This window comes from Coregonus clupeaformis, chromosome 24, assembly GCF_020615455.1.
Source record: "Coregonus clupeaformis isolate EN_2021a chromosome 24, ASM2061545v1, whole genome shotgun sequence".
Lineage (NCBI taxonomy): Eukaryota > Metazoa > Chordata > Actinopteri > Salmoniformes > Salmonidae > Coregonus > Coregonus clupeaformis.
In genome coordinates, this window is record NC_059215.1 from 3,183,140 (window position 1) to 3,208,650 (window position 25,511).

Below are 25,511 nucleotides of genomic sequence, written 5' to 3' on the forward strand. Positions count from 1 at the left end.
CCATAGTGGAGTTTGGAGTGTGACTGTTTGAGGTTGTGGACAGGTGTCTTTTATACTGATAACAAGTTCAAACAGGTGCCATTAATACAGGTAACGAGTGGAGGACAGAGGAGCCTCTTAAAGAAGAAGTTACAGGTCTGTGAGAGCCAGAAATCTTGCTTGTTTGTAGGTGACCAAATACTTATTTTCCACCATAATTTTCAAATAAATTCATTAAAAATCCTACAATGTGATTTTCTGGAGAAAAAAATTCTCAATTTGTCTGTCATAGTTGACATGTACCTATGATGAAAATTACAGGCCTCTCTCATCTTTTTAAGTGGGAGAACTTGCACAATTGGTGGCTGACTAAATACTTTTTTTCCCCACTGTAGGCACAGGGGGAAAATCTACCCTGGCAACACAATGTTATGAGTAGCTCACCGAGCTACATACTCTCACAATTAACAATCACCCACAAGGACAAGGGGGCAGAGGGAACACTTATACACAGACTAATTAGGGGATAGGAACCAGGTGTGTGTGATTGACAAGACGAGACAATTGTGATGATGATTGAGGCGGCAGTGGTTAGTAAGCCGGTGACGACGAACGCCGAAGCCTGCCCGAACAAGGAGGGGAGGCAGCCTCGGCCGAAGTCATGACAACTATAGGGAGTGATAAAATATCTCAGTTTCAAGGTAAGAAGCCTTCATGTGGTATCAGTCAGTCACATACAGAAACCAACCATAATTATAACTTTTTTGTGTAGCAGTATAAAAGGACTGACTGGGAACCTCCGCTATTGAGTTTGTGAACCTCTCCACTCGTTAATAAAGATTGCTTCATTTACTTTGAGTTTGAGTCCTTAGTGGTGAATTTCCACAACAGTATATGTAATAACTTAACCCAAAATAAAAATACAACTTAGATCATTGTCTTGCGGGTAGAAGTTTGATGTGTGGTCACGTAAGAATTAAAGGAATTTCCATATTGGCTGCATAGCAGAAACAACACATTTGTGGTTTCCTCCTTTTCAGAGCTTCCTATCAGAGATTGAAAGAGTTAGATTCTGCAGCAATCTCTCCAACACACAAATGAGCTTTGAGATGAACTACTCTGTGATTATACTGATTATCACTGGAGCCGTTTGCACCGCTGCTGAAAGTAAGAGTTTGATTTATGTTCGATACTGTACTAGTGTAAATGCATTTGTTCGTGTTTGATATAGATATTATCATCCTGGAAAAATGATATAAACCTCAGTTGATTAATTTGAAGTAATGTGTTTTCCCCCCATTTCAGTTCATCATGAAATTCACTTTATCTACGGATGCTTTGAGTCAAGTGATCCTGCGGTGGGAGTTGAGATTGATGGAGATGAAATCTTCTATGGTGACTTCAATAAAAACAGTAATACATGTCTAACAGTAGATGTAGTGTTTACATTACCTAAATCCATATATATTACACCAGAGGATAAAGAAAGGGCTTGTGAATACGCTACCATTAGCAGACCGAGGTGCAAAGACGGCATCGCATGGGGCAAACAGTCCGAACCGAAAATACCAAAAATCAAAGGTAAGTGAAGATTATTGATGGGAATGTCCCACATAAACTGATAAATAATCAGTGATTCAATATGATTTGTGCTTCTCCAAAATCAACCTTTGTCAGAGTAGTCTAAGTCGAGCGGAGTTAACGTCATATACTATGCATGCCAGTCTCTCTTGGCAAAGAGTTGAGGAGAGACTGACTGCATCACTTTTTCTTTTTATAAGAAACATGAATGAGTTAAAAATCCCAAATTGTTTGCACAGTCAACTTATACACAGCTCTGACACACACACTTATCCCACCACACATGCCACCAGAGGTCTTTTCACAGTCCCTAAATCCAGAACAAATTCAAGAAAGCGAACAGTGTTATATAGAGCCATTTTGCATGGAACTCTGTTCCATCTCATATTGATGAAATGAACAGCAAACCTGGTTTAAAAAAACAGAGAAAGCAACACCTCACGGCACAACGCCTCTCCCCTATTTGACCTAGATAGTTTGTGTGTACACAGTATGTATTGATATGTAGGCTACGTGTGCCTTTTTAAATTGATGTAGTTCTGTCCTTGATCTGTTTTTGTCTATTAATGTTCTTTATTATATAATGTTTCATGTTTTGTGTGGACCCCAGGAAGTAGCTGCTGCTTTCGCAACAGCTAATGGGGATCCTAATAAAATACAAAATATGCTATTTTTTGAGTAGGTCTATGTACAGTATCTGCCTTAATCCCAAATGAATGGGACATTTATAGGTAATGACATTTGAAAAATCTGAAAAACGTATATTTTTGAGTGAATACTTTACAGTTTCAGACTGTTGTTGCCCTCTAGATGCCCCTGAGAGCATCATCTACCCCAGGGATGAGGTGGAACTGGGGGTGGAGAACACCCTCATCTGCTTTGTGAATGGTTTCTTTCCCCCGCCTGTCAAAGTCAACTGGACTAAGAATGGAATGGAGGTGACTGAGGGATTGTCTCTCAGTCGTTATTATCCTAATAAAGATGGAACATTCCACCAGTTCTCCAGCCTGAGTTTCACCCCACAAAAGGAGGACGTCTACGTCTGTGCTGTGGCGCACACGGCCCTGAAGGACCCCAAAACCAGGGGTGAGAGAGGACATTCTTTTTTTGTATATGGTTCTATACTGAACAAAAATATAAATGTAACATGCAACAATTTCAACGAGTTACAGTTCATATAAGGAAATTAGTCAATTGAAATAAATTCATTAGGCTCTAATCTATGGATTTCACATGACTGGGCAGGGGCGCAGCCATGGGTGGGCTTGGGAGGGCATAGGCCTACCCACTGGGGAGCCAGGCCCAGCCAATCAGAATTAGTTTTCTTTCCCACAAAAGGGCTTTATTAGAGACAGAACTACTCCTCAGTTTCATCAGCTGTCCGGGTGGCTGGTCTTAGACGATCCCGCAGGGGAAGAAGCCGGATGTGGAAGTCCTGGGCTGGCATGGTTACATGTGGTCTATTTTTGTTCAGTATATTTACTTTAATATTAAACCTTAAGAAGGAGCTCAAACATTAAAAACTCTGAAATTGAGACCTGAAACAAACCATTCCAAGGCAGTGTGTGATGAGTGAATGTGTATTGTGCTGATTCTGGTGACATCTCTTGTCTTCCAGAGTATAAGGTCAGTGGGTCCAGTGCTGGTCCTGGTCCTGCTGTATTCTGTGGAGTGGGCCTCACTCTTGGGCTGCTGGGGGTGGCTACTGGAATATTCCTCTACAAAGGAAAAGAGAGCCACTGAGTCTCAGGAATAAAGATGGGAAGTGAGGCACTGGATTAGAGAGATCTAGCCATTACGATTTAAGCCATTAAGTGTCATTATCATCACATTACATTCTGTGCATATTGATAATATTGATAATATTGATGATATTGATGATATTGATAAGCCATTACTCACTGTTTGATTTCTGTCTATTTGAAAAAGTGTAGAAGGTGAGTTGTATTTTGTAAATCAAGTATTCTTTTTACAATAACAAATAAATACATTAGGAGATACATGTTCTGACCTACAATAAACATTGGACCACTGCTATGTTTTTTTCTGGAATTAATTGTATTACATGTCTGGCTTTTTGTGTGAGTGAGGTTTGAAAGTACTGCACTTTCAATAGTGCATTACATTTGCACAGCAGTGTGTCCTGGATGAGGGTGTTAATGACAAAACTGCAGTCCCACTGTGTGTGCTGGGCCATCCAGTATTTTGCTGTGGAGTGTTTGTTTGTTCTCTTTTCCCATTTCTATGATTTTTTTTCTGTCTCAATTCGAACCAAAGTCATTGATGGCGACTGTTGCAAGTGCTGTCCTCCATGTATCAATATAATAATATTCGGCCTAGATTACATTGTAATTTATTTGTTAGGATTAGATTTGGCCTCATGGAGACTTTCTGGATTTCAATGGGCCCATTGGTGGCTTCCTTTCTGAGAAATCTATCTTGTGAACAAACAGGATTCTCTTTTTGTGGTGTACAGTGAGTTAAAAGTATGTTCCTGAATTAAGTTTTGTACAGTAGGGGATTTTTAGCGACATTTGAGGACATAAGGCTTCCCGAAATCTCATGATACTATCTCCTCCACCTGCACATGACTGGTGCTTCCCCTTGCAGATGCACTGTCCTCCAAAGCTCAGAGAAGTGGAACTAACTCTGAGAAGTAAACATGTTTATGTTGATTCTCTCCCCATCCACAGATTTACCATAGTTTTGTACAGTAGGGGATTTTTAGCGACACTTGAGGACATAAGGCTTCCCGAAATCTCATGATACTATCTCCTCCACCTGCACATGACTGGTGCTTCCCCTTGCAGATGCACTGTCCTCCAAAGCTCAGAGAAGTGGAACTAACTCTGAGAAGTAAACATGTTTATGTTGATTCTCTCCCCATCCACAGATTTACTCTCCCCATCCGTTTGAAACAGGACTAAGTAATACCTTACTTTATATTGTTCTTATCACCATTTAATCACAGGAACATTGCACTCCAATGTTTTCAGACATCCACAATTAGTCTAATGTCAAAATTAGATGAATTATCCAAAGCGACTTACAGTCATGAGTGCATACATTTGGGTAAAAAGGTGCTAAAAAAGCTTGTCCTATGCCAGAAATCCAAAATGAATGGAAAAGATAAGCGCTGCATGTCTAGAGATTGCATTGCCAATTTTTTCCTTACTTTTGGATTTTGGCAGAGGACAAGTTTTGATTTTGGAGTGTGATGTCCCTTTAAGCACATATTTACACTGTTCTTACAACAGAAGCCTAACCCTCATTTTGTCCGCTATCTCTGAATCGAAAATACAGTATGTACTAGCAGTGGCCATGGGGATTCACCTAAAAGGAAGGTTTTAGGAAGTGAAAGAGTATGGTTCTTGAAATGAATGAAGTAAAGAGGTCTATATAGGTCCGCTAATGCAGAACTAGTAAAGGCCCAGTGCACTACTTTTGTTATCCAAAGCAACTTACGTACAGTAGTGAGTGCCAACATTTGCATACTTTTTCGTACTGCTCCCCCATGGGAATCAAACCCCTACCTCTGCGGAAGCACACATTAAAAAAAAAATATATATATTAAAAATAAATACAAATACAAATACGATTTTGCAGATTTTCCTACTTACAAAGCATGTAGAGGTCTGTAATTTTTATCATAGGTACACTTCAACTGTGAGAGACGGAATCTAAAACAAAAATCCTGAAAATCACATTGAATGATTTTTAAGTAATTATTTTGCATTTTATTGCATGACATAAGTATTTGATCAATTACCAACCAGTACGAATTCCGGCTCTCACAGACCTGTTAGTTTTTCTTTAAGAAGCCCTCCTGTTCTCCACTCATTACTTGTATTAACTGCACCTGTTTGAACTCGTTACCTGTATAAAAGACACCTGTCCACACACTCAATCAAACAGACTCCAACCTCTCCACAATGGCCAAGACCAGAGAGCTGTGTAAGGACATCAGGGATAAAATTGTAGACCTGCAAAAGGCTGGGATGGGCTACAGGACAATAGGCAAGCAGCTTGGTGAGAAGGCAACAACTGTTGGCGCAATTATTAGAAAATGGAAGAAGTTCAAGATGACGGTCAATCACCCTCGGTCTGGGGCTCCATGCAAGATCTCATCTCGTGGGGCATCAATGATCATGAGGAAGGTGAGGGATCAGCCCAGAACTACACGGCAGGACCTGGTCAATGACCTGAAGAGAGCTGGGACCACAGTCTCAAAGAAAACCATTAGTAACACACTACGCCGTCATGGATTAAAATCCTGCAGCGCACGCAAGGTCCCCCTGCTCAAGCCAGCGCATGTCCAGGCCCGTCTGAAGTTTGCCAATGACCATCTGGATGATCCAGAGGAGGAATGGGAGAAGGTCATGTGGTCTGATGAGACAAAAATAGAGATTTTTGGTCTAAACTACACTCGCCGTGTATGGAGGAAGAAGAAGGATGAGTACAACCCCAAGAATACCATCCCAACCGTGAAGCATGGAGGTGGAAACATCATTCTTTGGGGATGCTTTTCTGCAAAGGGGACAGGACGACTGTACCGTATTGAGGGGAGGATGGATGGGGCCATGTATCGCGAGATCTTGGCCAACAACCTCCTTCCTCAGTAAGAGCATTGAAGATGGGTCGTGGCTGGGTCTTCCAGCATGACAACGACCTGAAACACACAGCCAGGGCAACTAAGGAGTGGCTCCGTAAGAAGCATCTCAAGGTCCTGGAGTGGCCTAGCCAGTCTCCAGACCTGAACCCAATAGAAAATCTTTGGAGGGAGCTGAAAGTCCATATTGCCCAACGACAGCCCCGAAACCTGAAGGATCTGGAGGTCTGTATGGAGGAGTGGGCCAAAATTCCTGCTGCAGTGTGTGCAAACCTGGTCAAGACCTACAGGAAACGTATGATCTCTGTAATTGCAAACAAAGGTTTCTGTACCAAATATTAAGTTCTGCTTTTCTGATGTATCAAATACTTATGTCATGCAATAAAATGCAAATTAATTACTTAAAAATCATACAACGTGATTTTCTGGATTTTTGTTTTAGATTCCGTCTCTCACAGTTGAAGTGTACCTATGATAAAAATTACAGACCTCTACATGCTTTGTAAGTAGGAAAACCTGCAAAATCGGCAGTGTATCAAATACTTGTTCTCCCCACTGTATAACAAATGAACATTTTAAATATACTCTAAAAATTACCAAATTAGAAAAATATGTCCCAAAAAAATTGTAAAGTGATTGTCCCACTGGCTATCATAAGGTGAATGCACCAATTTGTAAGTCGCTCTGGATAAGAGCATCTGCTAAATGACGTAAATGTAAATACAAATGTAAGAGAAAGGGACAGGGCAAAAACTTACAATTCCAACTATTGAATCCTGCGGCAATACTACTATATACAGTGGGGGAAAAAAGTATTTAGTCAGCCACCAATTGTGCAAGTTCTCCCACTTAAAAAGATGAGAGAGGCCTGTAATTTCCATCATAGGTACACGTCAACTATGACAGACAAAATGAGGGAAAAAAATCCAGAAAATCACATTGTAGGATTTTTTATGAATTTATTTGCAAATTATGGTGGAAAATAAGTATTTGGTCAATAACAAAAGTTTCTCAATACTTTGTTAAATACCCTTTGTTGGCAATGACACAGGTCAAACGTTTTCTGTAAGTCTTCACAATGTTTTCACACACTGTTGCTGGTATTTTGGCCCATTCCTCCATAAAGATCTCCTCTAGAGCAGTGATGTTTTGGGGCTGTCGCTGGGCAATACGGACTTTCAACTCCCTCCAAAGATTTTCTATGGGGTTGAGATCTGGAGACTCCAGGACCTTGAAATGCTTCTTACGAAGCCACTCCTTCGTTGCCCGGGCGGTGTGTTTGGGATCATTGTCATGCTGAAAGACCCAGCCACGTTTCATCTTCAATGCCCTTGCTGATGGAAGGAGGTTTTCACTCAAAATCTCACGATACATGGCCCCATTCATTCTTTCCTTTACACGGATCAGTCGTCCTGGTCCCTTTGCAGAAAAACAGCCCCAAAGTATGATGTTTTCACTCCCATGCTTCACAGTAGGTATGGTGTTCTTTGGATGCAACTCAGCATTCTTTGTCCTCCAAACACGACGAGTTGAGTTTTTACCAAAAAGTTATATTTGGTTTCATCTGACCATATGACATTCTCCCAATCCTCTTCTGGATGCACTCTAGCAAACTTCAGACGGGCCTGGACATGTACTGGCTTAAGCTGGGGGACACGCTCTAGCACTGCAGGATTTGAGTCCCTGGCGGCGTAGTGTGTTACTGATGGTAGGCTTTGTTACTTTGGTCCCAGCTCTCTGCAGGTCATTCACTAGGTCCCCCCGAGGGGTTCTGGGATTTTTGCTCACCGTTCTTGTGATCATTTTGACCCCACGGGGTGAGATCTTGCGTGGAGCCCCAGATCGAGGGAGATTATCAGTGGTCTTGTATGTCTTCCATTTCCTAATAATTGCTCCCACAGTTGATTTCTTCAAACCAAGCTGCTTACCTATTGCAGATTCAGTCTTCCCAGCCTGGCGCAGGTCTACAATTTTGTTTCTGGTGTCCTTTGACAGCTCTTTGGTCTTGGCCATAGTGGAGTTTGGAGTGTGACTGTTTGAGGTTGTGGACAGGTGTCTTTTATACTGATAACAAGTTCAAACAGGTGCCATTAATACAGGTAACGAGTGGAGGACAGAGGAGCCTCTTAAAGAAGAAGTTACAGGTCTGTGAGAGCCAGAAATCTTGCTTGTTTGTAGGTGACCAAATACTTATTTTCCACCATAATTTGCAAATAAATTCATTAAAAATCCTACAATGTGATTTTCTGGATTTTCTTTTCTCAATTTGTCTGTCATAGTTGACGTGTACCTATGATGAAAATTACAGGCCTCTCTCATCTTTTTAAGTGGGAGAACTTGCACAATTGGTGGCTGACTAAATACTTTTTTTCCCCACTGTAACTACCTTTTTTTGCACGCTACAGAAGTCTATATCTGTCCGCTAATACTAGCAAAGGCCCAGCGCACTACTTATTATTTTATTTCTTATTTCTACGTTTGCCCACTGACAAAGAAATGATCAGTCTATAATTTTTATGGTAGGTTTATCTGAACAGTGAGAGACAGAATAACAACAAAAAAATCCAGAAAAACACATGTCAAAAATGTTATAAATTGATTTGCATTTTAATGAGGGAAATAAGTATTTGACCCCTTCTCAATCAGAAATATTTCTGGCTCCCAGGTGTCTTTTATACAGGTAACGAGCTGAGATTAGGAGCACACTCTTAAAGGGAGTGCTCCTAATCTCAGTTTGTTACCTGTATAAAAGACACCTGTCCACAGAAGCAATCAATCAATCAGATTCCAAACTCTCCATCATGGTCAAGACCAAAGAGCTCTACAAGGATGTCAGGGACAAGATTGTAGACCTACACAAGGCTGGAATGGGCTACAAGACCATCGCCAAGCAGCTTGGTGAGAAGGTGACAACAGTTGGTGCGATTATTCGCAAATGGAAGAAACACAAAATAACTGTCAATCTCCCTTGTCCTGGGGCTCCATGCAAGATCTCACCTCGTGGAGTTGCAATGATCATGAGAACGGTGAGGAATCAGCCCAGGACTAAACGGGAGGATCTTGTCAATGATCTCAAGGCAGCTGGGACCATAGTCACCAAGAAAACAATTGGTAACACACAACGCTGTGAAGGATGGAAATCCTGCAGCGCCCGCAAGGTCCCCCTGCTCAAGAAAGCACATATACATGCCCGTCTGAAGTTTGCCAATGAACATCTGAATGATTCAGAGGAGAACTGGGTGAAAGTGTTGTGGTCAGATGTGACCAAAATGGAGCTCTTTGGCATCAACTCAACTCACCGTGTTTGGAGGAGGAGGAATGCTGCCTATGACCCCAAGAACACCATCCCCACCGTCAAACATGGAGGTGGAAACATTATGCTTTGGGGGTGTTTTTCTGCTAAGGGGACAGGACAACTTCACTGCATCAAAGGGATGATGGACGGGGCCATGTACCATCAAATCTTGGGTGAGAACCTCCTTCCCTCAGCCAGGGCATTGAAAATGGGTCGTGGATGGGTATTCCAGCATGACAATGACCCAAAACACATGGCCAAGGCAACAAAGGAGTGTCTCAAGAAGAAGCACATTAAGGTCCTGGAGTGGCCTAGCCAGTCTCCAGACCTTAATCCCATAGAAAATCTGTGGAGGGAGCTGAATGTTCGAGTTGCCAAACGTCATCCTCGAAACCTTAATGACTCGGAGAAGATCTGCAAAGAGGAGTGCGACAAAATCCCTCCTGTGATGTGTGCAAACCTAGTAGCCAACTACAAGAAAATGTCTGACCTCTGTGATTGCCAACAAGGGTTTTGCCACCAAGTACTAAATCATGTTTTGCAGAGGGGTCAAATACTTATTTCCCTCATTAAAATGCAAATCAATTTATAACATTTTTGACATGCGTTTTTCTGGATTCTTTAATTGTTATTCTGTCTCTCACTGTTCAAATAAGCCTACCATTAAAATTATAGACTGATCATTTCTTTGTCAGTGGGCAAACATACAAAATCAGCAGGGGATCAAATACTTTTTTCCCTCACTGTAAATATTTCTTTTTTATTCCGATTTTTCAGGGGGTGCTGAAGCACACTCAGCACCCTTACTTCCTGCGGCTATGCTTGACCCCTAGTTTGGGAAACACTGCCCTAACACTAACATTAACCCTTTAACCTAACTCCTAACGCTAACCTTAACCCTAACCTTAACCCTTAGCCTAGCTAATGTTAGCCACCTAGCTAACGTTAGCGTTAGTCACCTAGCCACATAGCAAACGTTAGCCACAACTAATTGGAATTGGTAACATATAACAGGTTTTGCTAATCTGTAACATATTGTATGAATTGCAATTCATAACATATTGTACGAATTGCAATTAGTAACATATCAAAGGAATTGTAATCCATAAAATATCATACGAAATGGATGATGGACATCCACAAATTAATACATACCATACATATCATATTAATTGGAGTGTCCTGGATATACATTCACTATGGATTTACTTTTACTATGTTACATCTACCCCTGAGTCCAGGTTGGTAACGGTCCTCCTGAGTTCAAAGCTGAACTTTCCCAGCTGTTTAAGAGGGTGGTTCTTGAAACATAGCTTTAGTTTCCTCAGTGTTGTTTCACAGTTGAAATGTTCTAACTCTGAGACTTGATCATGTATGTGCTGAATTGCTTCTCCATCCACCTGCTGCTCCTCTTCTCCTCTCTATCTGAAGTGGGTGAGTACAAACAATCATAATCCAAATGAGATTTTATTGCTTTTTAACAGTGAAAGAAAGTGGACATTGCGATTGGCTGCACTGAGTCGCATTAACAGAAATCCCATGCAGGCTTGTTTACAAATTCGAACACTGGAATGTGAGATGTAATCTACAGCTCGATTAGGATGATAGAAATCCTCATTATTTCGTTTAATGATTTTTCACTTTGAGCGTAATTATTTCGATAGCTTTCTCGTTCTGAACTTCTAACGCGAGTGGGGCAGGTGTGCCTTCTTGACAATGATCTGACTGAATCTAGACCTAAGTGTTTTACAATTGTCCCATATTCTTGCAATGAAATACAGATTTGTATGGCAAGTTATAAACTAGTAATTTACACAGTATAAGACAAGGATAGGCAATAATTCTGTCTCGAAAGCCACATAGGGATTTTGAAATTCAATGGAGGGCAGCACAAATTATTTTTTTGAACGATTTGTTCGTTTATATCAATTTGCAGCCAAAAAAAGGGTCAGTTATTTCCATTGTCATTGCTATATCCTTCTTTTTTAATGGGCTGGCGGACCAGATATATCCATACAATTATATTTCTGAAGTGTGCAGAACTCTTCAAATCCAAACATCACTTTTACATGTCCCTTTTCTGTTATTATAGTTGATTCCTCAGATGAAGATTTTGCACACGATGATGCTTGGTGTGGGTTTAGATCCAGAGACTTACATGATATGGAGTATATTATAGAGCATCATTTTAACAAGATCATGGTGGCTCAGTACAACAGCACCACAGAGAGGTGGACAGGATACACAGCATGGGGAGTGATATCTGCAGAAAAGTGGAATGAGGACCCAGATGAGATCCCCAGGAGGAGAACAGATATGGAGGTGTTATGCAAGCCATATGCTAATCGGATCTACAACACAACAGATATGTATATGGGTGATTATAACAATTCACTAACAACTGGAAGTTATCCCTCACTTGATTTGTTTTATGTCTATAGCATATGCTCTGTAGGACTTGATAACATGTCACATTATTTTCTCAATGATATTGTATTACAACAAAACGTAGACCATGGAGTAATAGGTCAGTTGTAATAATCTAGTAAGGTATAGTATTTCAAAGCCATATTCTTCTAAATAGAGGAGTTGTTGGAATGAACAATGAACAACTGGAAATCTTACTGACTGTGGCTTTAACTGCTAGTGCTCAGAAGGGACAGACTAAGGGGACTTTTCTGACTTGCATCCCATTGACAGCCCGACTAGCCAAAATGTTAAACTTACCCTTTACCAACCAAACCCTTAACCTAATTTGAACAAATTCGGAAATTCAACATTGGAGTGCTGGTCAGGCACATTAACTTAGTTTTTTCCACCATTTTAGGCTACAGATTTCTGTAGCAAGCACTCAACATTTCTGCTCGAAACCTTATTTTTCCAGTTATAACGTATCATCATTGATTCACTGACCTCCTTCTCTAGTGGAGCCCAACGTCACACTGAGGCTAGAGGGGCCGTCCAGCGACTCCAGCCTTGTGTGTAGCGTCCACTTCTTCTACCCCAAACACATCAGAGTGACGTGGCTGAGGAACGGCCAGGAAGTGACCTCAGATGTGACCTCCACTGACGTAATGGCCAATGGACACTGGAGCTACCAGATACAGTCCTATTTGAAGTACACACCCACAATTGGAGAGAGAATCACCTGTATGGTGGAGCACATCAGCCAGACTGAGCCCAAATTTTATGACTGGGGTAAGGGTATGTGTGGAGTAAGAGTGTGTGAGTGGAGTAATTGTATAAGTGAGAACGGCTTCACCCGACTCCCCAACAGGACTGCAGAACAGTGGCTATTTCATCTTAGGGCTCACTAATATAAACATGGGGACAAGGAAAGTCAACTCTTAACTCATCAGCTGAAGAGTAGAACAGTCACAACTCGTCTCTGAAATGTTCACCAGTTTGTGTCGTATAGCCCAATATCTCTGTTGAATAGGGAGATTAAAATACTATTTTTCTTTGCATGTGGTTTGGAGGCCATGATCTTTGTTAAATGTATAATTGCAGACCCCTCCTTGCCTAAGTCTGAGAAGAATAAGATAGTGATCGGGGCCTGTGGGCTGCTGCTGGGAGTGGTCTTTGTAGCAGCTGGACTGACCTACAGGATGACATCTACTGGTGAGGAACCACAAGCCTCATGAAAAATTATGGTTGTACTGCTATCTACCTGTACTGCTGTTATAGACTCAGTGCTCTATGATGGTTTATTCTCATGGCTCTTAATTCAGTATCTTTGATTTTACTTTCAACAGGATGGCTGTTCGGTCATATTGGTTTTCGTGATTATGGGACCGTCAACTAACGTGAATTCAACGTGAAATCAATAACAAATGTCACCATGTCATTGCATTTAGGTAAAAAGTTGGGTAAAAAAAAAGATGAAATGCCCTTAAGTTGATGACTTTGCAAATCCAATCAGTTTTCCATGTTGATTCAACGTCATCACATAGATTTTTCTGGTTGAAATGAAGTGGAAACAACGTTGATTCAACCAGTTTTTGCCCAGTGGGAGGTTCTACATAGAACCTTTTTCATTAGAATTTAACATCAGAAATAATTTCTGTTTGGTAAAAGCCTTTGTCGATATTACAGTTTCATTTTAAGACATTAGCTTGCCTATGAATTTGTGAAGGAGTAGCCTTCACTGTCATTTGTGTGAATGTATTCTATTGTGTTTATATTAAAGGATCCTAAAATGCCTATTCATCATCAAATCTAAATCTAGTTAATTTATCTTTATTGACCAGCTCAACCTTTACCTGTGTGTTTGAATGTAGAATGAGTGGAATGTCCCTTTAATTGTAAACTGATCGCTTGCACTGACTGTTAATTAGTCGATTGCTCACACTCGTGGCCTCCTGCCTCAAGGGCTCAGTTTGTTTAAATTGAGGATTCTGTAGAGTGTGTGGAAGGTGCGGCTGAGATGTCTGTAAGTTGCTAATAAAAATAAGCTATTTATTGCAAGATCACCATCTCTGTCTCTTCAATGTGAGAGGGCATCGGCCTAGCATCTCACAGAATTGTTTGGATGTACTGTACACTTTTATATAAAATGCCAGGCTACAAGTGCCTGCATTGCTTACCCATATGGAAAAGTATTATAAGAATCTTATGAGATCCTACCTTTTGTCAATAGTACATTTGTATGTTGAAGAAAATATGAATCATATTTGTATATATAAATGTATAGGTCTATACTCTTAGAAAAATGTTTGGTTCCTTTTGGTTCTTTGTACGAGATCAAAGAACGCTTTACTAAAAAAGGTTATATATACATTCAGGGCCAGTTTATGAGGTACACCCATCTAGTACCAGGTCGGACCTAACATTCCTCAATTAGTATCAAGGAACGTAACGTGTGCCAGGAAAACATCCACACCATTACACCACCGCCACCAGCCTGTACAGTTGACACCAGGCAGGATGGGACTATGGACTCATGCTGATTACGCCAAATCCTGACTCTGCCATCAGCATGACGCAACAGGAACCGGGATTCGTCGGACCAGGTGATGTTTTTCTACTCCTCAATTGTCCAGCGTTGTTATTCTACATCATAATAATTATACACTGAGTATACCAAACATTAGGAACACCTTCCTAATATTGAGTTCATTGCTTTGTATGTTTGTCCTTTCAAAGAATAAGCAGTTAACTTTCCAAAGATAATTTGTAAAAATCAAAATAACTTCACAGATCTTCATTGTAAAGGGTTTAAACACTGTTTCCCATGCTTGTTCAATGAACCATAAACAATTAATGAACATGCACCTGTGGAACGGTCGTTAAGACACTAACAGCTTACAGAGGGTAGGCAATTAAGGTTGCAGTTATGAAAACGTAGGACACTAAAGAGGCCTTTCTACTGACTCTGAAAAACACCAAAAGAAAGATGCCCAGGGTCCCTGCTCATCTGCGTGAACGTGCCTTAGGCATGCTGCAAGGAGGCATGAGGACTGCAGATGTGGTCAGGGCAATAAATTGCAATGTCTGTACTGTGAGACGCCTAAGACAGCGCTACAGGGAGACAGGATGGACAGCTGATTGTCCTCGCAGTGGCAGACCATGTGTAACAACACCTGCACAGGATCGGTACATCCGAACATCACACCTGCGGGACAGGTACAGGATGGCAACAACAACTGCCCAAATTACATCAGTGCTCAGACTGTCCGCAATAGACTGAGAGACGCTGGACTGAGGGCTTGTAGGCCTGTTGTAAGGCAGGTCCTCACCAGACATCACCGGCAACAACGTCGCCTATGGGCACAAACCCACCGTCGCTGGACCAGACAGGACTGGCAAAAAGTGCTCTACACTGACGAGTCGTAGTTTTGTCTCACCAGGGGTAATGGTCGGATTCGCATTTATCGTCGAAGGAATGAGCGTTACACTGAGGCCTGTACTCTGGAGCGGGATCGATTTGGAGGTGGAGGGTCCGTCATGGTCTGGGGCAGTGTGTCACAGCATCATCGGACTGAGCTTGTTGTCATTGCAGGCAATCTCAACGCTATGCGTTACAGGGACGACATCCTCCTCCCTCATGTGGTACCCTTCCTGCAGGCTCATCCTGACATGACCCTCCAGCATGACAATGCCACCCGCCATACTGCAAGTTCTGTGCATGATTTCCTACAAGACAGGAATGTCAGTGTTCTGCCATGGCCAGCGAAGAGCCTGGATCTCAATCCCATTGAGCACGTCTGGGACCTGTTGGATCGGAGGGTGAGGGCTAGGGCCATTCCCCCCAGAAATGTCTGGGAACTTGCAGGTGCCTTGGTGAAAGAGTGGGGTAACATCTCACAGCAAGAACAGGCAAATCTGGTGCAGTCCATGAGGAGGAGATGCACTGCAGTACTTCATGCAGCTGGTGGCCACACCAGATACTGACTGTTACTTTTGATTTTGACCCCCCCTTTGTTCAGGGACACATTATTCAATTTCTGTTAGTCACATGTCTGTGGAACTTGTTCAGTTTATGTCTCAGTTGTTGAATCTTGTTATGTTCATACAAATATTTACACATGTTAAGTTTGCTGAAAATAAACGCAGTTGACAGTGAGAGGACGTTTCTTTTTTTGCTGAGTTTATATGCACTATATACACTGAGTATACAAAAAATGAAGCACACCTTCCTAATATTGAGTTGCACCCTGGCAGATTAACTCATACTTATTTCTGAAGATTATCATTTTACTGCAGTGGGCTAAATCAGGGTCACACTGAGTGATTCATGGTAGTCTTAAACAAATCAACTTTGAAATAAAAGGATACACATCACACACACAGTTATGGGCTTAAAAAGAAGAAGACACTAGTACCATGTCAGATATAGAGTTTAAATTTATTCAATTTTGAGTTTGCATCCCAACATTACACTTTCTATATATTACAGAAGACTGAAATATAATACAACTGTTTGACATAGAAACACCAGATTGTCGTTTTGTTTAATGATGAAACTATGAAAAATATTAATAACATTCCACCCATGAGGCCAAAGAGGGCGATTTTGGTCATTGACTGCAGGAAAGGGCCACCTCATGTTTTTGCTAATTTTTTCTGCTTCTCTGGAACCACAGGCAACAATCCATACTGTACTGGTGGTAGGTAGACCAGCGGTTAAGGAGTTGGACCTGTAGCTGGAGATGGACCTGTGGCCGAATGGAGGCCGGTTTTGAAACCTGGGCTGGGCACTGGAAAAAAACGGGCGGAATTGATCTGACAACTGGAGGGCAGCTGGGTTCATATCCTCAAAACATTCCCCTACCGTTGGGCCCTTGAGCAAGGCACTTAACCCCACAACATGCTCTCCATCCAGGGGCACTGCACTGCAGCTTGAACCTGTGCTCATCTCAACTGTATGTGTGAGGTCTGCTTTTTGGGGGTTTGAGAACGGACACGTTTTTGTTATTCACTGTAACTCAGAGTGTGAATTACGGGGCAGCCAGGGGGGGCTCAGCTCCCCTGAAGGAGAAATTAGCTCCCTTAAATGCAAAACAAATCTAACTTTGGGTGGGGGGGGTCTCTAAATAATGCTAATAAAAACAATTCTCCTATTTGTTTAAAATGCAGTGGTAAATATGTTTTACAGTGGTAAATGTTAATATTATATTATTATTAAATATTAAAATAAAAGCTTCCAAATGAAACACACACACCCACCTCTCTGTTATGGTTTAAATCATTAATTTCTAGGTGGCTGCACAAGCTGTCACCCTGTACACTCAGTAGTGCTGAATTTCGGACTCAGCTGAGCTCTTTTAAATGCATAGATTTTCCTTTGTTCTACCTAATTTTCGTCATTTGTTTGCCATGCACCCTTGATAAAAATAGACTATGCCTTTATTCCAATGCATTGATTTATCATTGTTTGCTTTTGTCAGTCAGCGGTTTAGAGCACTCATTGCTTTGTTTTTCAGGTGTGCGAGGGTATAGGTGTTCTCTGTGCCGTCTGTGGCCAGAAGAAGTAAATCTAATACTAAGGAAGTCTAGGTTTTGCTCACCTGAGGAATAGTACCTCATGATAAGCTGTAGACCACACTATTTACCAAGAGAGTTTTCATCTATATTTTTCGTAGCTGTCTATTTACCACCACAAACCGATGCAGGCACTAAGATTGCACTCAATGAGCTGTTTAAGACCATAAGTAAACAGGAAAATGCTCATCCAGAGGCAGCGCTCCTAGTGGCCGGGGACTTTAATGCAGGGAAACTTAAATCCGTTCTACCTCATTTCTACCAGCATGTTAAATGTGCAACAAGAGGGAAAAAAACTCTAGACCACCTTTACTCCACACACAGAGACGCGTACAAAGCTCTCCCTCGCCCTCCATTTGGCAAATCTGACCATAACTCTATCCTTCTGATTCCTGCTTATAAGCAAAAACTAAAGCAGGAAGCATCAGTGACTCGGTTAAAAAGGAAGTGGTCAGATGACGCAGATGCTAAGCTACAGGACTGTTTTGCTAGCACAGACTGGAATATGTTCCCTGGATTTTTACGATGGCATTGAGGAGTACACCACATCAGTCACTGGCTTCATCAATAAGTGCATCGATAACGGCGTCCCCACAGTGACCATACATGTCACGATCGTCTTCCAAAGGAGTAGACCAATACGCAGCGTGTTGAGCGAACATGATTGACTTTATTAATAAAGTGCCAAAACCAAAACAATAGACGGTTCGTAAAGTCCACAGTAACAATGACTGACAAGGAACAAAAACCCACAACACCCAAAGGAAAACATACAGATTAAATATGGCTCCCAATCAGAGACAACCAGCCCACAGCTGACACTCGTTGCCCCTGATTGGGAGTCATTATCTCAAACATAGAAATGAACCAAACAGAAATACCAACATAGAAATACACCCAATGAAAGAACACACCCTGGCTCAATATACAGAGTCCCGGAGCCAGAGCGTGACAGTACCCCCCCCTAAAGGCGCGGACTGCGACCGCGCCTCAATAAGGGCCAAACAAGGGAGGGCTGGGTGGGCATACCTCCTCGGCGGTGGCTCTGGCTCCGGCCTTGATCCCCACCTCCTTTCCAACCCCCCAAAGTACCCCTGGTCCTGTCTAGCCCCGTTGGCCGGAGCCGGACTGACGACACGCGCCCCTGGCTTGGTGCATGGAGGACGAACAGGCCTTACCAGGCTGACGACGCACACCGTAGGCCTGGCGCGTGGAGCAGGGACAGGCCGGACCGGGCTGACGAAGCGCACCCCTGACTTGGTGCGGAGAGCAGGAACGGGCCGGACAGGGCTGACGACGCACACCACTGGCTTGGTGCGGGAAGCTTGGATGGGCCGGACTGGGCTGGCGACGCGCACCACAGACTTGGTGCGGAGAGCAGGAACGGGCCGGACAGGGCTGACGAAACGCACCACAGACTTGGTGCGGGGAGCAGGCCTGGGCCGGACAGGGCTGACGAAACGCACCACAGACTTGGTGCGGGGAGCGGGACTGGGCCGGACTGGGCTGTCGACGCACACCGTAGACTTGGTGCGTGGAGCAGGAACAGGCCGAGCAGGGCTGTCGACGCACACCGTAGACTTGGTACGTGGAGCAGGAACAGGCCGGACAGGGCTGTCGACGCACACCGTCGACTTGGTGCGTGGAGCCGGAACAGGCCGGGCAGGGCTGTCGACGCACACCGTAGACTTGGTGCGTGGAGCAGGAACAGGCCGGGCAGGGCTGTCGACGCACACCGTCGACTTGGTGCGTGGAGCAGGGACAGGCCGGGCTGGGCTGGCGACGCACACCGTAGGCTTAGTGCGAGGAGCAGGAACAGGCCGGGCAGGGCTGGCGACGCACACCGTAGGCTTGGTGCGTGGAGCAGGGACAGGCCGGACTGGGCTATGGAGACGGATAGGAGACCTGGAGTGAAGAGCTGCCACAACCCGTCCTGGCTGAATACCTACCTTCACACACTCTGTGTGAGGCATCAGCACAGGACGTACAGGGCTGTGTACCCGTACTGGCATAACAGCACGTGACACTGGCGCAGGATATCCGGGACCGAGAAGAGGCACTGGAGGCCGCGAGCGCTGAGCCGGCACACTCCGTCCTGGCTGCATGCCCACCTTCGCACAACACGTGCGGGGTGCTCGCACAGGACGTACCGGACTATGCCGGACCACTCGCGGCACAGTGCTTATCTCCGCACTCCGCGGAACCTGCCCAGTCTCATGCTGCCATGCCTGAGTACGGGGAGTTGGCTCTGCTCTCCATCCAGGCTCCGCCAACCTGCCTTCTGGCCCCCAAACCCCGGTGGCCTTCTCTCCTCTTCTCCTATTACGCCCTGTGGCAGCCTCCTGCTGCCCAGTCGCCCATGCCGTGTGCCCCCCCCCTAAAAAATCCTTGGGGGTGCCTCTCGTCCGTCCGACGATGGCACTGCTGACGCCGCTGCTCCTCTCCTGCCTGGGTCTCCCCCTTCATAGCCCTCCGGTACCGGACGGCCTCCTCCTCGGTGATCTGCCCCCAACCGAGGAGGACATCCACCAGAGTCACCTCCTGCGTGTGTTCCTGGACACGCTGCTTGGTCGTTGTATGGTGGGTTTTTCTGTCACGATCGTCTTCCAAAGGAGTAGACCAATACGCAGCGTGTTGAGCGAACATGATTGACTTTATTAATAAAGTGCCAAAACCAAAACAATAGACGGTTCGTAAAGTCCACAGTAACAATGACTGACAAGGAACAAAAACCCACAACACCCAAAGGAAAACATACAGATTAAATATGGCTCCCAATCAGAGACAACCAGCCCACAGCTGACACTCGTTGCCCCTGATTGGGAGTCATTATCTCAAACATAGAAATGAACCCAACAGAAATACCAACATAGAAATACACCCAATGAAAGAACACACCCTGGCTCAATATACAGAGTCCCGGAGCCAGAGCGTGACAATACATACATATCCCAATCAGAAGCCATGGATTACAAGCAACATCTGCACTGAGCTAAAGGGTAGAGCTGCCGCTTTTAGGAGCGGGACTCCAACCCGGACGCTTATACCAGACAAGCTTAAAAATACTGACATTGTTTTGCTTACTTTACTTGTGAAAATCCCATTCAAGTAAAATGGGGTTTATCTTACTCTTTATGATATATTTGGAATTGTTTTATATTCTCTAGACTGAAGTTATGCCCTCCTTCGAACCATCAAACAGGCAAAGCATCAATACAGGACTAAGATTTAATCGTACTACACCGGCTCCGACACCGGCTCCGACACACAGATGAGCTAAATCCCTTCTATGCTCGCTTCGAGGCAAGCAACACAGAAGCATGCATGAGAGCATCAGCTGTTCCAGACAACTGTGTGATCACGCTCTCCGTAGCCGATGTGAGTAAGACCTTTGAACAGGTCAACATTCAACAGAAGCATGCATGAGAGCATCAGCTGTTCCAGACAACTGTGTGATCACGCTCTCCGTAGCCGATGTGAGTAAGACCTTTGAACAGGTCAACATTCACAAGGCCGCAGGGCCAGACGGATTACCAGGGCGTGTACTCGGAGCACGCGCTGACCAACTGGCAAGTGTATTCACTGACATTTTCAACCTGTCCCTGACTGAGTCTGTAATACCAACATGTTTCAAGCAGACCACCATAGTCCCTGTGCCCAAAAACACAAAGGTAACCTGCCTAAATGACTACAGACCCGTAGCACTCACGTGTGTAGCCATGGAGTGCTTTGAAAGGCTGGTCATGGCTCACATCAACATCATTATCCCAGAAACACTAGACCCACTCCAATTTGTATACCGCCCAGTTCCTTGGTGTCCACATCACCAACAAACTATCATGGTCCAAACACACTAAGACAGTCGTAAAGAGGGCACAACAAAGCCTATTCCCCCTCAGGAGACTGAAAGGATTTGGCATGGGTCCTCAGATCCTCAAAGAGTTCTACAGCTGCACCATCGAGAGCATCCTGACTGGTTGCATCAATGCCTGATATTGCAACTGCTCAGCCTCCGACCGCAAGGCACTACAGAGGATAGTGTGTACGGCCCAGTACATCACTGGGGCCAAGCTTCCTGCCATCCAGGACCTCTATATCAGGCGGTGTCAGAGGAAGGCCCAAAAAATTGTCAAAGACTCCAGCCACACTAGTCATAGACTGTTCTCTCTGCTACCGCACGGCAAGCGGTACCTGAGTGCCAAGTCTATGTCCAAGCCATAAGACTCCTGAACAGCTAATCAAATGGCTACCCAGACTATTTGCATTGTTCCCCCCCCCCCCCACCCCCTCTTTTATGCTGCTGCGACTCTCTGTTTATTATCTATCCATAGTCACTTTAACTCTACCTACATGTACATATTACCTCAATTACCTCGACTAACCTGTGCCCCCGCACATTGACTCTGTACCGGTACCCCCTGTACATAGCCTCGCTAATGTTATTTTACTGCTGCTCTTTAATTATTTTTTAATTTTATTTTTTAGTTATCTATTTTTTACTTAACACTTATTTTTCTTAAAACTGCATTGTTGGTAAGGACTTATAAGTAAGCATTTCACTTTAAGGTCTACACCTGTTGTATTCGGTGCATGTGACAAATACTTTTTTATTTTTTATTTGATTTATTTAGCTTTATTATTTTCTATCAATATTTGTTTTCTTTCCTTGATCAGCTGATGATGGTCGCCAATATCATAATATCAACTAGCCTACAGCTAGACACCAATGCACAACCAAGCCATCCAACATTAATGCCAGTAGGCCTATAGTTTACTCTTTTGGTTAGAAGCATTCCATTTTGCAATGGCATAAGCCTACTGTCATGATGGAGACCAGGCAGTGAATTATCCGGTTTAGTTATTTTTAATAACTCTTAAATCAGACAATGAACATGCAGTCCACCGAGCTACTATCTGCTAGTCCTCATTGCTAGGTTAGTCATATCCGGTTATGACGATGACAAGCATAACCAATAAATTACGGCGATATCTATCAGACATCACTACCTCTCCCCTTTTCTAAGAGAAATCAAAACTATAACATCCTCTCTACCTAATACAAATATTCACCCTGTGAACCGTTTCAATACAAACTATTTGTATTTCAATAACAATAACATAGATTCATATTTTCCATGTCCTTGTTCAGCCATGACTCACAGGATATTACAGTTCTTCAGATCACTTTGATAGGACAGTCTCGAACAGAGCTCATCCAGTTTATTCTCCATTGATTGCATGTTCGCCAATAGAACGTCGGGTATAGACGGTTTATCCACTCGTTCGGGATGAGCAGTGTGTCATTCACCTCCAAATCATTGAAGTAGAAATCCTCATCCAAATTGAGGTTAGTGATCACTGTTCTGCACGCTGTGCCCAGCTTCGCGCACTGACCAACGTGAGGTAGGCGGCCTGTTCTTGCACATCTGCGCAGCACCTTCATCATTCAAATGCTAAAATGGCTTGCGTGATATTAGGCTTTATTAGTTGAGTGACAATCTACAGTTGAAGTCGGAAGTTTACATACACTTAGGTTGGAGTCATTAAAACTTTTTTCAACCACTCCACAAATTTCTTGTTAACAAACTATAGTTTTGGCAAGTCAGTTAGGACATCTACTTTGTCCATGACACAAGTAAGTTTTCCACTGCTCCAAAACCGCAATAGAAAAGCCAAACTACGGTTTGCAACTGCACATGGGGACAAAGATCATCCTTTTTGGAGAAATGTCCTCTGGTCTGATGAAACAAAAATAGAACTGTTTGGCCATAATGACCATCGTTATGTTTGGAGGAAAAAGGGGGGCGGCTTCCAAGCCGAAGAACACCGTCCCAACCGTGAAACACATGGGTGGCAGCATCATGCTGTGGGGGTACATTTGCTGCAGGAGGGACTGGTGCACTTCACAAAATAGATGGCATCATGAGGAAGGAAAATTATGTGGATATATTGAAGCAACATCTCAATACATCAGTCAGGAAGTTAAAGCTTGGTCGCAAATGGGTCTTCCAAATGGACAATGACTCCAAGCATACTTCCAAAGTCGTGGAAAATGGCTTAAGGATAACAAAGTCAAGGTATTGGAGTGGCCATCACAAAGCCCTGACCTCAATCCTATAGAACATTTGTGGGCAGAACTGAAAAAACGTGTGCGAGCAAGGAGGCCTACAACCTGACTCAGTTACACCAGCTCTGTCAGGAGGAATGGGCCAAAATTCACCCAATTTATTGTGGGAAGCTTGTGGAAGGCTACCCGAAATGTTTGACCCAAATTAAACAATTTAAATGCAATGCTACCAAATACTAATTGAGTGTATGTAAACTTCTGACCCACTGGGAATGTGATGAAAGAAATAAAAGCTGAAATAAATCATTCTCTCTACTATTACTCTGACATTTCACATTCTTAAAAAAAAGTGGTGATCTTAACTGACCTAAGACAGGGAATTTTTACAAGGATTAAATGTCAGGAATGATGAAAAACTGAGTTTAAATGTATTTGACTAAGGTGTATGTAAACCTCCGACTTCAACTGTAAATCATTTACACACACACACAGTTAGCTCAGACAAATCTAGCTCAGAGAGGCCTAGCTCTTGGCTTGCCAGATGGATGACAGACACAGGACCTGCTTTTGGGTCTTATTTATTCCTGGAAGACAGCCACAACGTATGAATGTCTTCACACATGCACAAGGGTCACTGCAAACATGACAGGATCTCCAGCATAGGAATAGCCTCGTCTACTTTTTTTCCCCCCTCTTTCTTTTCAATATACAATTATAAGCACAATTCACAAATGTAAACAAGTGATCGTATAGTTTTAGTACAATCTAAATCCAATTAAATTCAATCCAATTCAAGTCAAAAGCATTTTCTACATTTTCTCATTATAAACAATTCAATTACATTCAACCAGAATTCCAAATCAGAATGACTGCATTGCTTTGCATTGGGAGCGAGCAAGTCATCGTGAGTTCTGCAGGAGAACCAACAAGCATGCACAACACACTGAATAACACATATTAAAAACATACCTGGAAGACAGACACAACGTATGAATGTCTTCACACATGCACAAAGGTCACTGCAAACATGACAGGATCTGGATTTGTAAAATAAAATAAAACCTTCACTTTTCATAAATCACTTAATACACAATCATCATACATATGCAGCTAGCATCAGAAATGTGACGAGGTCGAACACTCGCTAGCTAGCTTGCTATCTAGCTTGCTATCTAGCTTACAACAACGTGGTGCATAGCAGAAAGTCCATAAAATTATCGTTAGAAAGCTAAACTGTACATCAACCATCACATAACATGCCAACATGGATAATAATTATAATGCATTAGTGTTTTCAACTTAGAACACATTATTTCTTGTAAAACGTAAATATTGCAGACATCATGTTTCAGAATACGTACCTCCAGTTTAGGAATACAGCAACACAAGTTATACCAGATCTGCAGTGACGCCATTAACCACTAGGAGGCTCCATCAACACTGGAAGACTACTTGATTTTGGTGAAAATCACATATAACTAAGACAACATTTTTAACTCTGTTACACTCCATCAGCAGCAATTTTAATTTAGAATGGAAAATGAATGTGATTATGCAGCACATTTTAGTGCATCGAACCGTATCGTATCGCACCGAACTGCATTGATTCATTCTCTAATCAAACCGAATCGCTTCAAACTATGCATCGTATCGGAGCCCATGTATCTAAACTGAACAAAAATGTAAAGTGTTGGTCTCATGTTTCATGAGTTGAAATAAAATATTTAAAAAATCTTATTTCTCAAACATTTTGTGCACAAATTTCTTTACATCCCTGTTAGTGAGCATTTCTCCTTTGCCAAAATAATCCATCCACCTGACAGGTGTGGCATATCAAGAAGCTGATTAAATAGCATGATCATTACACAGGTGCAACTTTTACTGGGGACAACAAAAGGCAGCTCTAAAATGTGCAGTTTTGTCACACAACACAATGCCACAGATATCTCAAGTTTTGAGGGAGCGTGCAATTGGCATGCTGATTGCAGGAATGTCCA

The 25,511-nt window shown here is 43.0% G+C and overlaps 1 protein-coding gene and 1 pseudogene across 2 annotated transcripts; both read left to right on the plus strand.

Moving 5' to 3' along the window:
• Positions 1-588: 588 nt before the first annotated feature.
• Positions 589-3,597, plus strand: LOC121537333 (annotated as a pseudogene).
• Positions 3,598-10,771: 7,174 nt separating this feature from the next.
• Positions 10,772-13,334, plus strand: LOC121537602 (H-2 class II histocompatibility antigen, A-S beta chain). 2 transcript variants are annotated; one of them, XM_041845191.1, is made up of 5 exons: positions 10,772-10,898; positions 11,557-11,841; positions 12,390-12,662; positions 12,975-13,085; positions 13,220-13,334. In XM_041845191.1, exons 1-5 carry the CDS (start codon positions 10,835-10,837, stop codon positions 13,267-13,269), a joined length of 783 nt encoding a protein of 260 aa, XP_041701125.1. In that variant the 5' UTR covers positions 10,772-10,834; the 3' UTR covers positions 13,270-13,334. The 2 variants fall into 2 exon arrangements, with proteins under 2 accessions (XP_041701125.1, XP_045062916.1); XM_045206981.1 differs by lacking the exon at positions 11,557-11,841.
• The last annotated feature ends 12,177 nt before the right edge of the window (positions 13,335-25,511 follow it).